The sequence below is a fragment of the Molothrus ater genome, chromosome 23 (assembly GCF_012460135.2).
Source record: "Molothrus ater isolate BHLD 08-10-18 breed brown headed cowbird chromosome 23, BPBGC_Mater_1.1, whole genome shotgun sequence".
Taxonomy (NCBI): Eukaryota; Metazoa; Chordata; class Aves; order Passeriformes; family Icteridae; genus Molothrus; species Molothrus ater.
This window is the reverse complement of record NC_050500.2, coordinates 640,274-662,362: the sequence shown is the minus strand read 5'-3', so window position 1 is coordinate 662,362 and position 22,089 is coordinate 640,274. Positions and strand designations below refer to the sequence as shown.

At 55.6% G+C, this 22,089-nt stretch overlaps 1 protein-coding gene across 1 annotated transcript in view; it reads left to right on the top strand.

Annotated features, from left to right (window-relative positions):
* Window positions 1-2,562: 2,562 nt before the first annotated feature.
* SAMD11 (sterile alpha motif domain containing 11) overlaps window positions 2,563-22,089 on the top strand; it is an 80,414-nt gene continuing 60,887 nt past the window's right edge. Inside the window, 2 exon segments of the mRNA XM_036396254.2 lie at window positions 2,563-3,153; window positions 5,023-5,114. Of these exon segments, the coding sequence (XP_036252147.2) occupies window positions 2,691-3,153; window positions 5,023-5,114 (555 nt within the window). The 5' untranslated portion in view covers window positions 2,563-2,690.

Here is a 22,089-nt window from a genome sequence, read left to right as displayed (position 1 = left end):
TGGAGGAGGCTGTGGCTGAGCTGTCCCTGCCCTCTGGAATGGAGGTGGAAGAGTAACAGCCCTGATGGCTGGAAAGGAAAGAAGCTTTGAGAAAAAAATCCCCACTCCCTTAAAAAAGTGCAAGGAAGTCAGGCCCAGGAAGCCAAGTTCCAAAGGAGATGGAGTCAAGGGAAGGCTGGAGAAGAACCCAAAGCTCTCAAGAGCCCAGTGCAGTTGGATGTGCAAGAATGAAGGTTTCTGGGAGCTAAGAGTGAGCCCCTCTCAGCACACAGCCCCTCTGCCCTCCATCCAGGATCCTCTGCCTGCCACAGAAATGTCTGCGTCTCCCACAGCCTCTTCCAAGCATTCTCCTTGGATCATTAGGTGATAATAGAAAGTGATTTTCCCCCTGTCATCTCGAGCAATCAGGAGCATTAAGAATAAGAGCCTAAGCCTGAAAGCCTCAATGAGAGGGTTTGATGGGTCTGTGGATCTGCCTCCTTCATTAGAGCCAGAAGCAAAGACGGATCCCAGAGCTGGAGCTCCTTGAGAATAAAATGGCACAAAACAAGGACTGTGTCAGGTGGCTCAGCAATGACCCTGCCAGCTCTGCCAGGGGCTGAGGTCACACAGCAAAGCCACTTCTCACTGGCTGCAAGGCAAGGTCAATCTGCCCCCAGCCCAGCCTGCATGAAGGAGAGTCAGGGGACACGGCCTGGGACAGAGCTGGGAACTTGGTGTGGCTCTGGGAGCTCTGAGGCAGAGCTCACACAGAGCTCCCCCTGTTCTGCCACTGCCAGAGACTTGTGGGCCACATTTCTTGTCCCGTGGTTAGGGGGGATAATTAATTTTTGTTCCCATGCTGGGTAGGATTCTTCCTGCCCAGTGGATCCCACTTTGGCATCCAAAAGCCGGGAACTCCATCTCGTTGAGGTGACACATCCCTGCCACAACCACACAGCTTCATTTGGGGCCACCTTGTCCTCTCAGGGCAGTTCCACATGGGCCCTGTGCCGTGTCTGCCACGGCTTGTGACAGAAACCAAATTCACCCCGTGTGTCCATCCCTCCATTCATGGATTCATCCCTCCCTCCATGGATTCATCCCTCCATTCATGGATTCATCCCTCCATCCATGGGTTCATCCACCCCTTCATCCATCATACCTCCATCCATGGATCCATCCATCCCTCGATCTCTCCATCCATCCCTTCATCCATCCATCCCTACCTCCATGGATCCATCCCTCCCTCCATGGATCCATCCATCATCCCTCCCTCCATGGATCCATCCATCCCTCTATGGATCCATCCATCCATCCATCCATCCATCCCTCTATGGATCCATCCATCCATGGATCCATCCATCCATCCCTCCATGGATCCATCCATCCATCCCTCCATGGATCCATCCATCCCTCCACGGATCTATCCACATCCCTCCCTCCCTGCCTCCATTCCGGAGCAGCTCCCATCCTCCGGGCATTGCCAGCCCCGTGCCCGGGGGTGCCGAGGGGTGGCACGGCAGGCTCGGGCCGTGTCCCCCCCCGGTGGCCCCGGGCTGGCGGCAGCCGGCGCTGGCCCCGCCGTCCGTCGCTCACCCCCTCGCCGGCGCGGCGCTTCCCAGCGCCTCCGCTGTTTAAATGGGCCAAGTTAGAGAAGCGGCGGCGGCGGCGGAGGGAAATCTTGTTTGGTCGGAGTCTCCGAACTGTGCGGTGACTTCTGAGCACCGATCAATGCGTGTCTGTCCCGGCTCGGGGGCCCGGCCCGGCCCGGGGGCTGCGGGGAGCGCAGGGCTGGCGGGGATGGCTCTGTAGATGTCCGTGCGGCTGTGCGTGTGTAGCTGTGCTCGTATTTATAGCGATATATTTCTATGTGTGCGTACACAGAGGGATAAGGAGCGTAACGCCGCGTTTCTGAGCGTTTCCTGCGGGAGGAGCGGGCATTCAAACGCGGCTGGCGGGGATCAGAGCGGCTCCGCTGGGAGCGGGGCGAGGCTGCAGCGCGCAGGTGAAGGTGGGCGGCCCCGGGGAAAGTTCGCCGCCGCCCGGGTGTCTGGAGCCCCGCGGGCAGAGCCGGCACCGGCCGGGGCTCCGTCCTCCCGCCGGGCGCCGGCGGGGCGGGGAGGGGTCGCGGAGCGGCGGCGGGGGCGCAGCGTTTAATTTTAATTATTGCATATAAATAAATAAACCAGGTGTCAGTTTAAAGGAAGCAGGGGGGCAGGGTGAAAGAAGGGGGCTGGCTGGCTGGCTGGCTGGGCGGCGGGGAACCCTCCAGCCTGGCGAGAAGGTGGGTTGATCTAGGGGAATCAATAAGCTTTTTTTTTTTTTTTTTTTTTTTTTTTTCCTCCTCCTTAAACCAAAATAATGTCTATGGCAGCAGAGACCTCTCCGAGATGTCAGGTATTAGTCCGGAGGGGCAGATCTGCGAGGCACACGGCAGCTCCCGGGTCTACGGTACATTAGGCTCTCCGTGGGAGAGGGATCCCAGGCATCTCTGCTGGGGAGCCAGCCCAGGAGATTTGTTAGCGGGCTGCTCCGGGGGATACCAGCCACCTCCGGCACCCGAGCGCCAAAGGTGCTTGTGCTGCTGCTGCTGCTGCTGCTGGCGCATTTCAGCCAAACTCCAGCCGGAGCGAGGGCAAGTTGAACCGGAGACATTGGAGCCGCTGTGCTTCGGAGACGCCAGGGCGCACGGGGAGCGCGGCGGCACCATGCCTGCTATCAAGAAGGAGCGACTTGACAGGGAGGAGATGGCCCTGGCAGCTTTTAACCAGCCCATGGAAACCTTACCTGACTACCTCGCGCCTCTGGCCGCCGCTGCCATGCCCGTGGTCGCCCCGCACCCGCCGGCTTACGAGCAGATCTTTGCCCACCGCGCGTACCTGGGCTTCCACGAGCCCCACCACCCGCACCACCCCCACCCCCTCCCCGAGGACCTGATGCTGGAGAGGTTTTCCTCCATCCCGGATTTCCAGCCCTTCTTTGACAACGGAGAGCCCTGCATCGAGGTGGAGTGCGGGGAGAACAAGGCGCTGCTCTACATCAATAAGTTGTGCCAAGGCAGCAAAGGACCCTCCATCCGGTACCGGGGAGAGTGGCTCACCCCCAACGAGTTCCAGTTCGTCAGCGGCAGGGAGACGGCCAAGGACTGGAAGCGCAGCATCAGGCACAAAGGTAAAGGCAGCGCCGGGGTCCCCGCTCCTCCTCGCATCCTCCCTCTCGCCCCCGTGCTCGGGCAGCGCTCTCGGCGAGAACCGAGCCCCCTCCCCGCTCCCCCGGCCCCTCTCTGCCGGATCCCCGCGCCCCGGTACCGCCGAACTTTTCCGAGCCGTTTGGGAACGGTTCCCTTTGGGGTGGGGTTGGGTTTTTGGGAAGGCGGGGGGGATTTGGGGGGCTCCTCTCCGCCGGGGAGAAGTTTGGTGTGGCGCGGGCGGAGATTTGAACAGCGGGCGGATGGCGGGGTGCGGGCCCCGGGACTCGGGGTGCCCGGGGTGGTCAGTGCCCGGGGGCTCGGGGTGCTGGGTTGGTCGGTGCCCGGGGCACGGGTTGGTTGGTAGGTTGGGGCTCGGGGTGCTCGGTGCGGTCGGTGCCCGGGGGTTCGGGGTGCTCGGTGCGGTCGGTGCCCGGGGGTTTGGGGTGCTCGGTGCGGTCGGTGCCCGGGGGTTCGGGGTGCTCGGTGCGGTCGGTGCCCGGGGGTTTGGGGTGCTCGGTGCGGTCGGTGCCCGGGGCTCGGGGTGCTCGGTAGGTTGGGGCTCGGGGTGCTGGGTCGGTCGCCCCCCTCCCGCCGCCCCTCGAGCCGCCGGCGGTGTCGGTGGCGGCGTTGGCGCCGCGGGGAGCGGCAGCGCGGCCCGGGCCGGCACCGGCGGGGCGGCGGGCGGGGCTCGGGGGTGTTCCCCTCGCAGCTGGGTGGTGCGGGACCTCCGCGGCGCCGGCGGCTGCTGACGGGCGCCTGCCCTGCCTCCCTCCCCTCCCCGCCCGAGCCGGCGCCGCAGTCGCGGCTCCGCGGCGGAGCTGCTGCTGCTGCTGCGGGCGGCAGGTGGAGAGCGGGGCCGGGGGGAGCGGCGGGGGCGGGCGGGCACAGCCCGGGCGGCTCCTAATGAGGCGAGAGCTGGAGGTGGCAGCCCGGGGGGCTGAGGAGCGATTAGGAGGTGACTGACACCTCGGCGCGGGTATTGATCGCCGGAGAGCGGGGGCAGCGCTCCGGGGCCGCGCTAATTGCCGCCGCCCGGCTCTTTGATGGCTGCGCTCCCGCTGCCTTCGGGAAGCCTCAGTCGCTCTGGGGTGAGTCAGGAGGAGCGGGCGGAGGAGCAGCGGGAGGTGCCCGGCGCCGTGCCCGCTGCGGGGGCTGCGGGAGCGCCTCCGCTTCCCCGGGGCTGCGGCAGCGCCGGCACCGAGCCCGGCGGGGCTGCGGGGGCTGTGCGGGGCTGCCTTCCCCGGGACCCGCGGGGACTGCACCGGGCTGTGCCGGGATTGTACCGGGCTGTGCTGGGATTGTACCGGGATTGTACCGGGCTGTGCGGGGACTGCACCGGGCTGTGCCGGGATTGTACCGGGCTGTGCTGGGATTGTACCGGGCTGTGTGGGGCTCCCTTCCCCGGGACCCGCGGGGACTGTACCGGGATTGTACCGGGACTGTGCCGGGCTCCCTTCCCCGGGACCCGCGGGGACTGTACCGGGCTGTGCCGGGATTGTACCGGGATTGTACCGGGCCGTGCCGGGCTCCTGTCCCCGGTTCCTGCCGGGCCGTGCCGGGCTCCTGTCCCCGGTTCCTGCCGGGCCGTGCTGGGCTGTGCCCGTTCCCCTCCGCGGGGGCTGTGCCGGGCTCCTCTCGGTTCCTGCCGGGCTCCCCTTGCCGGGACCCTCGGGGCACAAACTTGGCTGCGGGGCAGTCGGGGATGGTGCCCTAGGCAGGCAAGGGGAGGGCTGTGTTTATATGGAAGCGGACGCGTGCCTCCCCCCCTCCCTCCTTCCCTAAATGCTTTCCTTTTATAAACGTGTTGATTTCTTTTTCTTCTTCTGCTTTTTCTCCTCTTCTGCATATAGGGAAAAGTTTGAAGACTCTTATGTCCAAAGGAATCTTACAGGTACATCCTCCAATCTGTGATTGCCCTGGGTGTCGAATTTCGTCTCCAGTGGTAAGATTATTGTTAAACTATGTGCTTTAGTTAAGACATCTTCCCTCTCCTCTGCCTCCTTCCCTTAAAAAAAAAAATAAAAAAAAAAAAAAATAGAAAATTTCCCTTTGCTTCTGTGCTGGTGGAACCGTGATCTGTGAGGGTCGTGGAGGCTGCCAGAGCCCTGCCTGCCCTGGGAGGGTTCCAGCAGTGTTAGAGAGGAGCTTGGAAGCAGAGCAGACGGCAAGAGAGAGCAGCGTTTGAGCTGAAGGAAGCAGCACTCGGTGGGATTGTTTGGTTTTCAGGGGGAGCTGTGTGTGTGTGCAGAGGCAAATCATTGAGGAGCCTCTTTGGTGTTCCCACCCCTTGGTTTCTGTGCATCGTGCACAGGTGTGAAAGTGGCTAAATAAAGCAGAAGGGAAATGTAATTGTGCCCACGTGTTAGAGAGAGAGCAGGCGTTGTACAAACCGTGGGTCAGGTGAACTGCTTGAGGAACAACTCAAATGCTGACAGCTTGAGCATCGTTCAGGACATAGCTCAGTTATGGCTCTTACGGATCTTTCCTTCCCAGCTTTTGGGTTCCGTGTGTATTCTTGATTTTATCCTGAGACTTCCGAAATCTCTCATCAGCATTTTCGTTGGAAAAATGTTGATGGTATAAATAAAAGGTGACTGGAATCGTAGTAAAGTAAGGCCTTAAAACAGCTCATGGCGTGTAAAAATAAAGTACAGTAACATCTAACTGGGAGGGCAGAGCTGTTGGTGTGGGGAACTGAAGCAGCTCTTGGTCTGAAAGAACAATAATGACTTAAAGCATTGCCAGTAGCACTGTGGAAACAAATACAGGTGGAATTTTATGTGATTTTATCCACTGGAAATCAACCGTTTTTGGTTTTGTTGCTTGCTTGGGCTGGTGTGGGCAGTCTGTGCTCAGATGCAGTTTCTGTGATTGGAAAGGACAGAGCTGGGAGTTCCAGTCCTTCCTGCCTGGTGCCTCTGTGTGTTACAAACACCCACGGAAGGGGCTCGGAGCCGGAACCAACAGTTCAGAAATGAATGGGGAGATTTGTCCTGCCTGGGTGGTGTGGCAGCAGACCCCCACAGCCCTGCCTGGAGTTTGACCCCAGCTGTGCTGGAACCTGGCTCTCCCCAGCTCCTGGAGTGGGTGGCACAACATGGGAAGTGGCGTGAGCAGCTCCCTCCAGCTGGGAGCTCTGTCTGTCCTGTCACTTGTGGGGCTCAGAGCCAGAAATCTGCTGGTGCCAGGGATGTGCTGCTGCTGTGGGGATGCTGAGCAGTGCCTGGCCAGGGGATGCTGTGGGGATGCTGGGCAGTGCCTGGCCAGGGGATGCTGGCTGCTGGGCATTTTCTGGCCTAGCAGTAGCCAAAAGGCCGTGGTGCACTTTCCTAGCAGCAGCATTTTCAGGATTTTCAGGTGCATTTCCAGATGGGAAGACAGCTCTGCATGAAGCCAGTGTGTGGCACAGCGTTTGAGAGCTGGGTTGGGAAATTACGGATAGAGGGGAAAATGAGGTTGGTGCAGCTTCGGGCAAGGAGAAATAAATCTTCCTGGACTTGCCTGCCACTGCTTCCCCAGCTGGGAAAGGGGTTTTGGGTGTCAGGATTTGCACAGCAAGGCCAGAGCCCAGTGAGGAGTTCTGTCAGAGCTGTTTCTCAGTGCTCCCTGCACTTTCTGTGCTGTACTGAGCTCGTGTCCCTGACCAAAGGACAGTTCCACATTTTGATCCTGAATTCTTTTGGTAGCTGCATCCACTGCACATCCAGAGCAGTCACACAAGGAGGAGGATTAGGAATTGGGCATGGTTTATGTTCCCCTTTTAGTGATTGCCCATTCAAGCGCCGCTGAGATCCAGGGGCAGATTCTGCTCGAAAGTAGAAATGTTTTGTATTTTATAGTGCAGATGACAGAGACTTGCAGTGCCTGGTCCCGGTGTGATCCGGTGGGGGTGTGGGGATGGGGAGCTCGTCCTGTCTGCAGCTGCTTCCATGGCTCTGAAATCAGTGCTTGGACAGCGGGATTGGGCCAGCACAACTCGGGCAGTGCCCGTGGCAGGGGGCAAGGCAGGGGCTGCTCCTCTGCCTCGTCCTTCAGACAGCAAAGGCAGCGCTGTGCTCCGGGGCTGAGCCCGGCTGTCCCTGCGGGAGCGGTGACAGTGTCCCCTGGGTGTGCGTGTGTCCCCCGCCAGTCCCGAGCGTGCCCCGAGCGTGTCCCCTGTGCCCCATGTGTGTCCCTTGTGTGTGCCCTGAGCGTGTCCCCTGTGCGTGTCCCCTGCCAGTCCTGTGTGCGTGTCCCCTGTGTGCGTGTCCCCTGTGTGCGTGTCCCCTGCCAGTCCTGAGCCTGTCCCCTGTGTGTGTCCCCCCTGTGCGTGTCCCCTGGCAGCGCTGGTGGCTCCGAGCCCCTGCCCGGGTCCGGCCGCACTCGGGGGGAGAGAGGAGCGCTCGGTCTGGGGAGGAAATTGCAGCGAGCCGCAGCCCCGGGCTGGCAGCGCCCCCGGGCCGGGCTCCGAGCCCCGGCCCCCCCGGTTCCCCCCTGCTCCCCCCGGTGCCCCCCGGCCGCCGCTGGCGCCGCGTTCCCCGCCCGTGACCCGGCGGTGCCGGCGCCCGCCCCCCGCCGCCCGCGCCGCTCGCTGCTGCAGCTGCAGACGGGGCCGGCGCCGGGGCCGCTCCGCCACCGACCGCCGGTTTCCTGCGCTGCCAGCCTCGCCTGGGGGGAGCGGCCCCGCCGGCGCCTCCTCCCCCGGGCCGCCCCCGCGCTGCCGCCCGGCAGCCAGCCAGGCATCCTTGCATCCATCCATTCTTCCCTCCATCCATCATCCGTCCATCCTTGCATCCATCCATCCATTCTTCCTTCCATCCATCCATCCATTCTTCCTTCCATCCATCCATCCATTCTTCCCTCCATCCATCATCCATCCATCCATCATCCGTCCGTCCGTCCATCCATTCTTGCATCCATCCATCCATCCATCCATCCATCCTTCCATCCTTCTTTGCATCCCTTCATCCTTCTCTCCATCCATCCTTCTGTCCCTCCATCTCTCCATCCCTCCATTCATCCCTGCCTCCATCCCTCTGTCCATCTGTCCTTCCCGCCCCTGCCATGCAGGCAGGTCTGAGTGCCCGTCCCAGGGCCGAGGTGCAGGCACAGCCATGGGGAAGCAGGGGCTGCCCCTGGGCTTTGTGCTCTCTCAGAGGTTTCTGGATGGGAGAACGGCACAGGTCCCTTCACTTCTGGGGAGGCACAGGCTGCCAAACCTTCCCAGAGTGAGCTGCCAGTGTGAGCAGGGCTCTCCCTGCCAGTTTTGGGCAGGCACAGTTTGTGTTGTGTGGAGCCCTGGATGGGTTCCAGTGTGTTCTGGTGAACCCCATTCCCTGCAGGGCTCCCTCTGCTCCAAACCCACCCCTGCATTCTCTGCATCTCTGCTCCAGCCCTCAGCCAGGGCTGGAAGGGGCAGTGGGCTCCCCGAGCCACAGGGAGGGGAGAGCAGCTCTGAAATCCTTATTGAGAACCAGAATGCCTGAGATCTGGGAGCTCCAGCATCTCGTGTCCAGGATAACAGTGGAAGCACAAACCTAGGCACTGCATTGTTTCCCTTACAGACACAGTGTGGCCCTTGCTGCGTGTTCCATTCTCTGAAGGGGAGTTGGGGCTGGAGCCTGGCTGCTCCTCATCCTCTTTTTCTGTTTCCCATGGATATCTGGTTTCTGGGACAGGGTTTCTGTTTGAAAGGTGGCCCTTATGGGGTTCAGGTAGAGAAGCCCCATTTCCCCAGAGCTGTTGTGGCATGGCCACATCCAAACAAACAAACAAGCAGAGCAATAAAGGATGTTTGGGGTTTGCCCCCTGTCCATCCCATGCAGAGGCAGGGGGTGGCTGTGCAGGGCTGGGGCACTGCAGTGGGGATTCGTTTGCTGGGCTGTGTTTTGCTCTTGGTTTGATTTATGTGTGATTCCTTTCTCTGCTGCTTTTTGCTTTCCTCATCGTGGTTGTTGTTTTCCTTTGCTGCCCTGAGGTTCAGGCCTCAGTCCAAGACTTTGTCAGGGATGGAGGGAGGAACTCTCTGCTGCTAACTTCAAAAATGCCAGCGAGGAGCAAATCTGAGGTTGCTGAGGCTCCTCCTGGGCCCTGTTTTGGGTGGAAGGCAGCTCTGTGTGTCCCCAGAGAGTGGCTTTGTGTCACTGCTGGTGCTGGGCTCCTTTCTGTCCTTCCCTGCTGCTCCACAGGAGCAGAGCAGGGCAAGGAAGGGACGTCCTGGGGCTCCTGAGTGTGGTGGCATCCAAATTCAGAGGCTTTCACCGGAAGGGGAATCTCCCACACCAGGCACAAGTCTTCCAGGAGAACTTTCCTATGGTAAGGGAACTTCGCCTGCTGGAGAATTTCCTTGGCAGGATTAAATCTGAAATTTCACTGTCAACTGAATGGATCAGATTTGGGTTCCTTTCTGAGCTGCTCTGGGCTTAGGGGTGGGAGCTGGAGAACGCTGGGGTTTGTGTGCAGGAGCTGTTTTCATAACTCTGCCTTTGTGTCCCTCGGGGCTGCCTCATGAATGTGGAAAAAGCCCCTCTGTAAAGCAGACTTCCAAACCTCCAAATCCCCCCAAGGACTTTGGCACAGTCTGTTGATTTTTATTTGTGGTTTCATGCTGATTTGGCTTGTTGCTTTTAATCCAGCACATCTTAGTTCAGGTTAGTGTTTGTCGGAGGTTTTGGAGATAGATGGGCTCTTTTTGTTTGTTTGCAGGGGTTGTTTTGGTTCTGTTTTGTTTTGTTAAAGGGCTTGGCCCAGGTGGATTTTAACCCGTGTTGCACTGCAGACTTGCAGGTTGAATTCTTGACAGAAGTTGATTCGATCTCTGTCGGATTTGAGCCTTATGGAGGAACTGGAGATGAGGTGGCTCCTGCTCTGAGATGGGCTGAGGGACCCCAGAGCCCACCCAGGGCTGAGTTTGGGGTGCTGGGCTTGGGCCCAGCTCCCAGGGCTCCTGCTCTGGGGACAGTGGGAACCTCTGTGCTGCTGCTGCCACAGAAAATCCCTCAAATCCACTGCTGAGGGGCCAGAGAGCATCCCAGAAGGGGATTTTGGGGGCAAACAGCTGGAAATGGGGATCAGCTGGCTGGAGAGGAGCCCTGAAAGGCTCTGGGGGGTGGAAGTTGCTGCTGATGGTCCCAGCTCTGCTCCTCATCCTCTTTCCCGTTGCAAACGGCTGGAAATGGAATCAGGGTGGCTCTGAAAGGCTCTTTGGGGGTGTGGAAGTTGCTGCTGGTGGTCCCAGCTCTGCTCCTGGGCAGGACAAGCAGCAGCTGCCCCTGCTGGGGCTGCAGCAGGAGAAGGAGCAGTTACTGTTCTGTGCAGAGGCACAGCCAGCCCAGATCAATGGCACTGACAGTGCCAGCACAATGCTGAAGGATTTAATTCTGTGGATTATTAAATACCCTCTGGAAAGGAAAATATTAATTGGATTGCGGGCTTGGGAGGGAGCAGCAGAGATGTAGGAGCAGCTGTGGTTTAAGAAAATAATTTTATCTTGCAGGGGCTTTGAGGAGCTCCAGGGGGGTGAGGCTTGCCCTGGAGCAGGAGCTGGGTGAGGATCCCTGCTCCGACACAGGAGACAATGGGGCTGAAAGGTCTGGTGGGGTGGAAGGGGCAGAGCAGGAGCCCCGTGCGAGGTCAGGGCTTGTGGAGAGCAGGCCAGGGCAGAGGGGGAAGGAAAATCCCCGCTGAGCTTGGTGTGGGAGGGTTCCTATGGAGGGAGCGCAGCATCTTCTCCTTGGGATGCCCACAGCCTGCACTTGAGCATCCCCTGCAGTGCCCTGGGCTCTGCTGCAGGAAAAGGCAATTCCTGAGCCCTCAGCCTGACCCAGGGTTCTGGCAGCTGCTGCTGCAATTCTGCTCTCAGGGAAAGAAAGTGAAGGCTGGGGAGAAAGACAGACAAATAAATGTGGGGCAGCAGGGGAAGCAGCATCATCTCGTTAGTGCTGTGTCAAGGGCAGCGGAAAGGTGACACAGGAGGAGTAATTTTGCTGTCAAAATTATTTAGAGATGTCATTAAATGCTTAGGGCTGTCTGTGGTGCTTCAGGGCACAGGCACCTGGTGTTAATTTGCTCTGCTGTGTGTCCGGGCTCGCTGGCCTGGCTCAAAGGGAGCCTGGCGGGAGCTGGAAGGCAAAGGGTGCCCAAGAGCTCCCTCAGGAACTTCATTAATTCAGAATTCTCCATCAGGTGGGGTCTCAGGGCTGGAGAGCTCTGCAGGGAGCCCCCTCTGGCTCAGCTCTGGGGCAGGGAGGCGTTTCCTGCTGGAGGTGTCCTGGTCAGGCTGGGCAGGGCTCAGAGCTGTCCCTGCCATGGGACCCCTGCCACCGTGGGCAGGGGATCTCAGGGCTGCAATTTGCCATTGCCATGGGGTGGAATTTAGGGTTCCTTCCAAGCCTGGGGTTTTGTGATTGGTCCTGGGCTTTGGGAAAGAAATCCCCTCTGTTCTTAGTTAATTATTCCTTGACCCAAAACACTGCACTTAAAAGATCACTTGGTTTGCTCTCTATGTTCTTCTGCCTCGTTTTTTGCTTTAGTGGGGTTTGTTTGTTTGTTTGTTTGTTTTCCTTGCCCCCTCCCCACTGTGCATTGTCCTGCCCCGTTTCTCCTGTGTTTCCTTTCTCTGGAAAACGTTTTGCTCCTCAGGAGTCTCGTTTGGCACCTCCCCTCCCTTCTCCCTGTATTGAAATGCTTCATTTTCACCTCCCCTGCCGGAGAATTCACCCTTCTCCCCATTTCTGTGCTGCTTCTCCCTGCTAGGACCCCTCCCCTCCCTCCCTGCCTCCCCTGGCAGGTGTCACCGGGAGCTCATGACAGTCCCCGTGTGCCAAAGTTGTGTTTCCAGCTGGAAAGGGAAGGGAACAGGCAGGGAAAGCCTCTGGGAGGGTTCCTGAGTCTGGGAATAATCCAGAGCGGCTCTGCTGGGCACTGCAGGTGTCTGCTGGCTTGGCCAAGGCGGTGAGGACAGGGAGGAAATTCCACATTGCCCTGGGCCAGACATGCAGAAATACAGAGAAATGGAGCCTGGGAAGGGCTTTTCTCGTGCCAGTGTCCGAGGGCGAGGAGGGACGAGTGCAGGGAATTCCCAAGTGCTGAAAGGCTCCTGCTCGTTCATTCTGCCTCCAGCCCACGGGCAAATTGTGGCTTTTGCCTCATTTTGCACAATGCGGCCACAAAGCCCCACCGAGCCCAGATTTGCCCTGGTTTTGGATGAGCTGCACAGAAACACTGCTGCACATCAAACCCCTCATTTTCAGACGTCAGGAGAGCTTCAGGCCCTGAGCAGAGCAGGTGCTTTGATCTTGTGCATCTCCAGCTGGGAGGAACTCACTGCCAGGAGGCAGCGTCACCTTGGGGTGACAGCACAGGCACCAGCAGGGCTGGGAATGGGGATTCCAGAGAAATGGGAAACCCTGAGAGCTTCTGGGCATGGCAGAGCCACGGGGCAGGAAATGCGGAAAATGCAGAACCTGGAAGGGTCCTGGTGACAGAAAGTTGTGTTTGCTTGGAGCTGATGCCCAGTTCAGCAATGGGATTGGTTTCAGCAGCAGCTCTGGGATTTTAAAGGACTCCAGGACCTCTAAGGGACTTTTCTAAAGCAGAAAATACAGAAAATAATACAGAAAATAATACAGAAAATAATACAGAAAATAATACAGAAAATAATACAGAAAATAATACAGAAAATGCAGAACCTGGAAGGGTCCTGGTGACAGAAAGTTGTGTTTGCTTGGAGCTGGTGCCCAGTTCAGTGCTGGGATTGGTTTCAGCAGCAGCTCTGGGGTTTCAAAGGACTCCAGGACCTCTAAGGGACTTTTCTAAAGGACTTTAAAGGGCCTGCGAAGCAGCACAGCTCCTGGGTGGGACACTGGGCTGTTCCCTGCCTGGGTCTGTGTGTGGCAGAGCTCCTGCTCCTGCCCTGCCCATCTCAGAGCTGCCCTGGGAGCCCAGCCCTGCCTTTATCCCCCTTTATCCCAGGTGCCGTGGCTGGGGACTGGGGATGGAGCTGCTGCTGCTGCTGGGTTGCCAGGGCAACCAGAGCTGGCCCCTGAAGACAGGAAAGGGCAAACATTCCTTTCTGCTGCAGCGGGAGCATCAGTGATTGAATGAGATTAGATGGAATTAGATAATCCTGGAATTCTCAGTGATTTGACGCCAGGCCTTTATTAAATAAGTAAAAGTACCAGCCCTTATAATAAAAATGAATTCTTTCAGATCAATAACTTTCCCTGCTGCTCGTCACAGCTGTGATTCTTGAGATCTCTTTTTTTCTGTGGCAGGGGGTGAGCCACACAAACCTGCCTTTTTTTAAATTATTTTTTTTCTCCTCTCCCAGAGGGGACAAATAATATCAATTCCTCTTTTATTTCCCCCTTGTGATTCACCCACTTAACCCTAAGGTGCCCTTGCAGAGGAAGGCACTGCAGGGTTCTTCAGGGATGATTCAGTGCCCTGGAATTTACAGCTCTGGGGTTACTTAAACACTGCCCACCATCACTCTTAGCTATTACAGTGTTCTAGAGTTAAAGGAAGAAGCTGAAAGTACAAAATTAATGGCAAAATTAATGGCAAAATTAATGGCAAAATTAATGGCAAATTACATGGCAAATTACATGGCAAATTCATGGCAAATTCATGGCAAATTCATGGCAAATTCATGGCAAATTCCATGGCAAATTCCTGGAAAATTCCATGGAAAATTCCATGGAAAATTCCATGGAAAATTCCATGGAAATACAGAAATACAAAAATACATGAAAATACAAAAAAACCTGGGCAGTTTTTTGCTCTTTGTGGGTTCAGACTCTTGGCACCTGAGCCCTGCCTGGCTGCACAGGCACTGATGACATCGTGCTCACATCTCCAGTCAAACCTGGGCTAACCCTGAGAGCTGCCCTCTGGTCACAGCAGCAGCATTTCCGTCAGCCCAGCTCCGGGCTCCTCCTCATCCTCAGGCTGGCACCAGAACCCTCTGTGCTCCACAGGGCACCCAGCAGAGCAGGGAGAATTTGGGCTGTGCTGGCCCTTCCAGAGCAGGCCTTGATTTGATTTATTCAGAGGGATTTGGGTTTTTTTGTTGCTGGGGGTGTTGCAGGCACAGTGCACAGTTCAGCTCTCACAGCTCCTCTGCAGAATGCTTTTAATCCTGAATTAAAACCCAATTCATTCTCTAATTCCTGCATTAGCACTGTGATTTCTTGCAGCATCTCTGGCTTGCAATTCATGAGCTGCTGGTGCAGCTCTGGACCTGGGCTGGTTTGTATCAGCACTGTGGGTCTGGGCTTTGCTTTCTGGAGTCTCACCTTGCTGTGATGGATTTCTCAGGCAGAGGTTCAGTTCAGAGTAATTCCATGAGGCTGGGGAGCATTTCTGTCCCCCGGCGTGTGCAGAGGGCAGAAATCATCCTTGCTTTGGGAGGATTTAGTCCCGCCTTTGATGTGTCTGCTGTTGTCTGTAAATCACTGCAGGAAGCGTGTTTAAAGGGTATTGGGAGTGATGGGCTCCAAGCTGCTGTGCTTCCCCTTGAGCTGCAGAACTTCCATCCTGGGAGTCGTTCTGGTGTGCTGGGACCCCCGGCCCTGCACTGCTCCCCATGGCAGGCTCTGGCAGCAGGAGTAAAACTCATTTTTTCCCCCATATCTTAAGGAAATTCTGACGTGGAGCAAAGAGAGAGAGGGGAGGACAGAAGAGGCTGAGAAATGGGCGTGCAGAGCAAATTGATCTGCACTGGGGACAGCCCCACCCTCACCAGCAGAACGGGACCAGCTGCTCATTTTTAGGGTCCTGGAATGCTTTGGGTTGGGTTGGAAGGGACCTTAAAGCCCTGAAATCTCATTGCAGCCCCAGGGCAGGGACACCTGCCCAGCCCAGGCTGTTTGGGGGTTCGGGCAGGCACAGTTCTCCCTGCAGGGCTCTGGTGCCACATTCAGAAAGTTCTGTGCTGTCAGAGCAAACACCTCAGAGCAGAAATCTGAGCACGTTATGTTGGCACTATTGTCCCAGCAAAAATAAGATATATTGGTTTAACATATTTTCCATTAACCAGCTTTAATTTGCATAAATTATATCACCCTCTGTTAATTTATTATTACTTCTTCGGTTTTCTCTATTTCATTATTTCTCCTGGGGGTTATAAAATTACTGGGATTATTCTGCTTAAGCTTTTTAAAATACAGTCACAATGCTGTGTTTTCCCATTCACCTTGTATTTCCTCATTGTTCTGAGGCTCATTAAAAACCTGAAGTGTCACAAGAACTTCCCTGGATAGGAATTCTGCAAGTCTTTGAGAGCAAAGTACCCAAGTCCGCTGATTTAAACCCGAATAATTCTGGAAGTTTCTGTTTGGACACGTCCTAAATCACAGCTGGAATGAGAAATATTTCATGTCCATGCTGGGTCAGAGCTGGCTTTTCCTCACAGAGCAGAAACAAAGCTGTGCCAGGTTTGTGCCCAACAAAACTGTGCCAGGTTTGTACCAAAAGAAAACTGTGCCAGGTTTGTGCCAAACCAAACTGTGCCAGGTTTGTACCAATTGTACCAAAACAAAACTGTGCCAGGTTTGTGTGGGAAGAGGAAGGAGGGAAAGGGGTGAGGGACAGGGGGGGTCAGCAGCTCAGGTGGCCCCAGAATTTTCCTGCAGGGCTCTCCCTCTCTGTGCTGGGCCTGCAGGTGAGGCAGGGGGATGAAATCCAGGTGTTGGCTCTGGGGAGGGGGCAGCAGCTCAGGGGCAGCAGCTCAGGGGCTCCCAGTGCACATTCCTGGTGCCAAGGGGCATTCCCAGGTGGGAAGGGCAGCAGGGATGCCAGCCCTGGGGTCTGCCTGGCACTGAGCACTGGGCAGGTGCCAAGGGGCATTCCCAGGTGGGAAGGGCAGGGGTTTTTCTCCTGGGAAGCTGAGAAGCCTCAGAGAAAATGAAAACAATTCTTGTCTCATTTGCTTCTCCTGTGTTTTGCTGCTCTGGAATGGGTTTGGAGATTGTTTACCCACAGGTGATTGTTCCTTTGGATTCTGCTGGGAGTTGTTTCCACTCTTTGGCCAATCAGTGCCAAACTCTGTGAGGACTCTTTCTAGAGTCATTATTAGCTGATTTATTATATTATTAGCTAACAATGAAAGAGTTTTCATTATTATTTTTTTAGCATTCTCTAAGTATCCTTTCTGTATTCTTTAGTATAGTATTCTTTAATTCTTTAATATATTATTCTTTAATATTTTTAATATATTATTCTTTAATATTTTTAATATAATATTCTTTATAGTATTCTTCTATAGTATTCTTGAATATAATACAGTATCACAAAATAATAAATTGGCCTTCTGAGAGCATGGGGTCAGGTGCATCATTCCTCCCTGCCATGAGGCTCCCCACAAACCCAGTCCTGGGGCCCTGTCCTGTCCCAGCTGCCCTCCTGGGCTGGGTAAAGAACACCCAGGGTCCAGCCAGCCCCTCCCAAGGGCTGCATTTCCTTCCCCAGTCCCACCTTTGGCTGGCTGGAAGAACCTGCAGTTATTATTCCTTTCCCTCGTGTTTTTACAACCCTGCTCCTGTCTTTTGTTTACCTTGCTGACCCCAGATGTGATTTCAGGGGGGATTTTCCTGCAGCTCCAGCTGGCACCCAGTGTCCAAACAAAGGGAGTGGTGCTGCTTTGCTCCTGCTGTGTTTGGGCAGGGCTCACCTGCCTCAGCAGCTCAGGGAGAGCAGATCCAGCTGAGCCTCTGGAGGCTCTGCAGGGATTTGTCCTTCTCATCCTGTTTATTTTAATGGGGCATTCACTCCTCAGGAGCTGCCTCAGACCTGAGCTGGTGCCTCCAGAAATAAGGGATGTAAGAGTTTGACCCTGATTTGATTTAACCCTTATTTTGGCTGTTTCTCCATGGGAATTTGGGTTTGTGCTGGGGTTGAGTTGGATTTTGCCTGTGCAGAGATGACCCTGTTAAATAAGTAACAGTAATTATTATTGGTGTGGTACTCCATACCCTGTGCAGTTCAGGGCACGTTGTGCTGTGCTCTGACATTGGTGAATTACTCTTGCTTTGAGCTGGAGTGAGGGAAATCCAGAGAAACATTCCTGGAGCAGGATCTGTCCATGGCAGGGCTGTCCTGAGCTGGGGACAGGGATCCCTGGAGCAGGATCTGCCCATGGTAGGAATTCTTGGACCAGGATCTGTCCATGGCAGGAGTCCCTGGAGCAGGATTTATCCATGACAAGAATTCCTGGAACAGGATCTGTCCATGGTAGGAATTCCTGGAGCAGGATTTCTCCATGACAAGAATTCCTGGAGCAGGATTCATCCGTGGCCCAAATCCCTGGAGCAGGATCTGTCCATGGTAGGAATTCCTGGGGCAGGATCTGTCCATGGCAGGAGTCCCTGGAGCAGGATTTATCCATGGCAGGAGTCTCTGGAGCAGGATCTGTCCATGGCCCAAATCCCTGGAGCAGGATTTCTCCATGGCCCAAATCCCTGGAGCAGGATTCCCCCTTGACCTTTGCAGCAGGTGCCACCCTGGGTGTCTGCAGGGGTGAGCCCAAAGCTGTGAGTTGCAGGTGGTGGCTCCTGCAGGAGGAAGATGTGATGGAAAACAGGCCCAGGAAAGGGATTTCCCTTTCCCTCTGCCTCCCTCCTGCAGTGCAGGTGCTTCTCAACGCTCCCCTCATCCTCCCCTGCTCCTTGGGAAGCCACTGCATTTGCTGCTCACTCATTTCCCAGTGTTATTTATAAACACAAATGTTGTAAAATCGTGTGGTGTCACCTGCTGGGGCTCCCAGCGTGCTGAGCCAGCTGGGTGAGTGTTCCTGGTGGTTTTTGGGGTGCAGGTGTTTATCCTTGGCAGCTGGGGTGTGTGGTTTTGGGGTTTTTTGGGGGTCCGGGGGTTTATCCTTTGCAGGATTGATGGAAAACAGGCCCAGGTGGGTGGGATTTCCCTTTCCCTCTGCCAGCCTCCTGCAGTGCTCAGGGGTGACCCAGAGCCGCTTAGCAGAGCCCAAGAGGATCAGGAGGAGCCCGGGGCTGCTGCAGCTCAGGGGGAATTAGGATGGGCAGAGTGCCACTGGTGCAGCTCCTGTTTGGCTGGGCTGTTTTGCTTTAAGAGGCCTGGGAAATGAGCAGGTAAACGTTAAACTGGGGCTCTGAGGTTGCTGTGCAGCTGTGGAGGGGAGGGGGTGGCCTCCCAGCTCCCCTGCTCTGCTCAGGTGTGTTCTACCTGAGTCCACCCGGGCACAGCTCCCTCCAGGGCCTTCCCAAACATCACCCCAGCCTGGGGAGCCTGACTGGGGCAGGACAGACCCAGGGTGTTCACGCTGACATTGTGGGGTTTCCCTTGGCTTTCTGCACATGGGCTGGGGTTTAAGGCAGCTGCAGAGTGGCCAGCAGCAAAACCCAATTCTGCAGCAGGTTTTGGCTCAAAAATTAAGGAAACCTCCAGGCCGTGGGCACAGTGTGTTAATGTGGGTTTGTGTGCAGCTGGGGGCTCTGGGTGGGATTTGCTGCTGGAATTCTGGGGTTCCCTCAGGCATCCCCAGCCCTGCTGTGCTGTCACTGCTGCAGGGCTCTGTCCATGGTGTCAGACCCCAGAGGGGAGAGGCCATTTCCACATTAAATGTTCCACCTTCCAAACCTCCCCTCTGTTTCACTCCAGTTGACTTTGGTTCTGGTTCCACTGCCATGTGAGATTGGGGTTTTTTCACCTTCTCAGAAAACTCTTCCCTCTGGCATTGCTCCTTTTGCTTTCTTCCCTTCCAGCTTCTTGTTTTCCACTCTTTTGATGAATTATTTACCTCTCTAGTATTTTTTTTTAATATTCTCTTTGTGTTTACCTTCAAAACACACAACTCCCAACACTCTCTGCATCCTCCTGTGCTCCTTGGGAAGCCACTGCATTTGTTGGTCATTCATTTCCCAGTGTTATTTATAAACACAAATGTTGTAAAATCGTGTGGTGTCACCTGCTGGGGCTCCCAGCGTGCTGAGCCAGCTGGGTGAGTGTTCCTGGTGATTTTTGGGGTCCAGGGTTTATTCTGTGCAGCTGGGTGAGTGTTCTGGTGATTTTGGGGGTCCAGGGTTTATCCTGTGCAGCTGGGTGAGTGTTCCTGGTGGTTTTTGGGGTGTAGGGTTTATTCTTTGCAGCTGGGTGAGTGTTCTGGTGATTTTTGGGGTCCAGGGTTTATTCTGTGCAGCTGGGTGAGAGTTCCTGGTGATTTTTGGGGTGCAGGTTTTTATTTTTTGCAGGTGGGTGAGTGTTCCTGGTGGTTTTTGGGGTGCAGGGTTTATTCTTGGCAGCTGGGTGAGTGTTCTGGTGATTTTGGGGGTCCAGGGTTTATTCTGTGCAGCTGGGTGAGTGTTCTGGTGATTTTGGGGGTCCAGGGTTTATTCTGTGCAGCTGGGTGACTGTTCTGGTGATTTTTGGGGTGTAGTGTTTATTCTTTGCAGCTGGGTGAGTGTTCTGGTGATTTTTGATGTGCCCAGTCCCCAGAGGCTGTGCTGAGCAGGGATTTGGCCACTCCAGCTCTGCCCTCTGTCCCCAGCTCCTTCCCCTGCATTTCCTTGGCCTGATCCCGGCACTGAATCTCTTCTAAAACAATTTATTCCCATTATTCTGTAGAATGCCTTGGTCTGGTACCCAGATTTGCCTCCAGCAGCCACCTCGGGGTAAAAACAAAAGCCCCAAACCCTCCAGTTGTGCTTGGAGCCCTTTGCTCTCCATCAGCCAGGGGTCACAGGAACTGCAGCTCAGGTCTGAAACCTGCAGGAAATCAGTCTTTGTTACACGTGAAATAAAGCAGTCTATGGGGAAAATAACCATAAATGTTCATTATTTGTACAGGAAAATCAATTTGTAGGCCAATTGACCAAATAAAGTAATACAATTTGCTGGGAAATCCCCCAGGTGTGGCAGGGGAAGGCAGAGCAGGGCTGCAGGCTGGGTTTGTGTGGGGAGCGTGGGCTGGGAGGGACAGGAGGCTGAGAAAAGGAGTGAAGGTGCAGGAAAGGGCACAGCCCATCGGGGAGAGGGGAATGGGCCTCTCCTGGTGGTTCTGCAGCGTTCTGTGTGTGCTGCCAAGGAAGCTGCTGGGGACAGGGACAGGGACAGCCCTGGGAGCGGCTCCCCTGTTGTGCTGCTGCTCCACAGGTGCCACAGCGGGGCTGGGGCGAGGGGGAAATGTCTGAAAGCATCGCCACCCTCTGCTCCCTGTCTCTGCGCCTGAGAGGGGCAGCAGGCAAGGAGAGAGAAAAAAGGGAAAACCCAGAAGTTTTGCCGTTATTTAGGAGACAGCATCATCAGTGTTCGCTCTCAGCCGGTGTGGGGTGGCTTTGGCTCCGTCAGGAGGGACCCACACTGCCTGAGGAGCTGGGGCCACCTCTCTGCTTCCTCCTGGGCACCCCGGGCTGAGGGGACAGAGCCATTTGCTGTGGGAGCAGACACAGCAAACACGGAGCAAAGGACACTCTGCAGCCCCTTCCTAAGAGGGCTGGAAAACAGGTGCCTCCAAAGGCCTGAGAGCTTTCCCACCTTGGACCTGCTTCCCTTCAAAGCCTGGAAATTCCGGTTGGCTTTGTCCGGAAATTGTGGCTCTTGCTCTGTTGACAAATGACCCTTTGGGTTTATAACTCACTGAGAGATTCTGAGTGGGAAATGCTCCCCTCGGCTCCCAGATCTTGTTCATATTTTCTGTTCCCAGCTCCTGTTCATCTCTCTCTTTAGGGCTTCACAAAACCACCTTGTTCATGCTGATGGGAAGAGCTGCACCTTCCCCCCTGGGCAGCTCCCTTTTGGGTAAAACTTCCACATTCTCTTCAGTTCCAGCAGGACCCAGTTTCTGTGCCCCAGATAGCCAGGATAAACCCCAGGAGGAGGATGAGGGCAGGGACCAGGCAGGGAATGTGCTGGTGGTGCCTTTGGAGAGCAGCCTGAGCACCAGGAGGTCGAGGGGGCTGCTTGGGATTTCTCAGGGAAGTTGTGCTCAAGGGGGATTTTCTTTTCTCTTGAGGGGAAAACGGCCCAACCACGAGCTGGGCTCTGCTGTCCCCTGGTTCCAGCCGTGCCACCTGTGTGGCTGAGCCCATTTCTGTCCTTTTGTCCTCCTGGAGTCGCTGCCAGAGCCTGCAGAGCCCTCCCAAGGCACTGGTGAGGGATGTGACAGTCCCCAAAAGCTGGGGGGGTTCTCCTGCTCTGTCCTGGCTCCTCCATCAGCTCTCCCCTGCAGAGAACGTGGCTGGCTTGCCCTGGAATTATTCTGCCTTTTGCCAGCTTTATTTGGAAAGCTGAAATCAGAGGTTTTTTTTTTTCAGAAAAAAAAATTTCATTTATTATTTATATTTATTATTTATATTTATTATTTAGATTTATTAATTATATTTAATATTTATATGTATTATTCAGATATTTAAATCGAAATTATATCTCTATTATCTGTAATTATTATTTACAGTTATCTTTATATTTGTATTTATAATTTATTGATATTATTTATGTTGCTATTTAACAATTGCTGGCTGTTCCCCCCTGCTCCCTCTTGGCCTGCGCCGTCCCTGCTGTGCTGGAGCAGTTCCAGGTGACCCTGGGAGGACAAACCTGGCAGTGCCAGGGCTCAGGGCTGGGCATGGCTGCAGGGATGCCCTGGGAGCTGTTCATCCGTGTGCCCAGGGCATGAGAGCCTGGCCAGCCCCTCCTGCCCATGGGCTCTGTGGGATGCAGCTCCTGCAGAGCCCAGGGCTGGGTTTGCCCCTGGAGCACAGGGCTGGCAGCACTGTGGGCTAATGAAGGCCCAGGGGACAGGGCAGGATTATCCTGGCCCTCTGTGAGGTGTTGACGCTAATCTCAGCTGAAGGGGAGGGCAGACTCTGCCAGTCCTGCAGGGGATGTGTCCCCACGGCTCTGCAATGCCCCTAATTAAAGCCATTCCCCCAGGTTTGTTATTGGGAAAAGCAAAGGAAAATATCCCA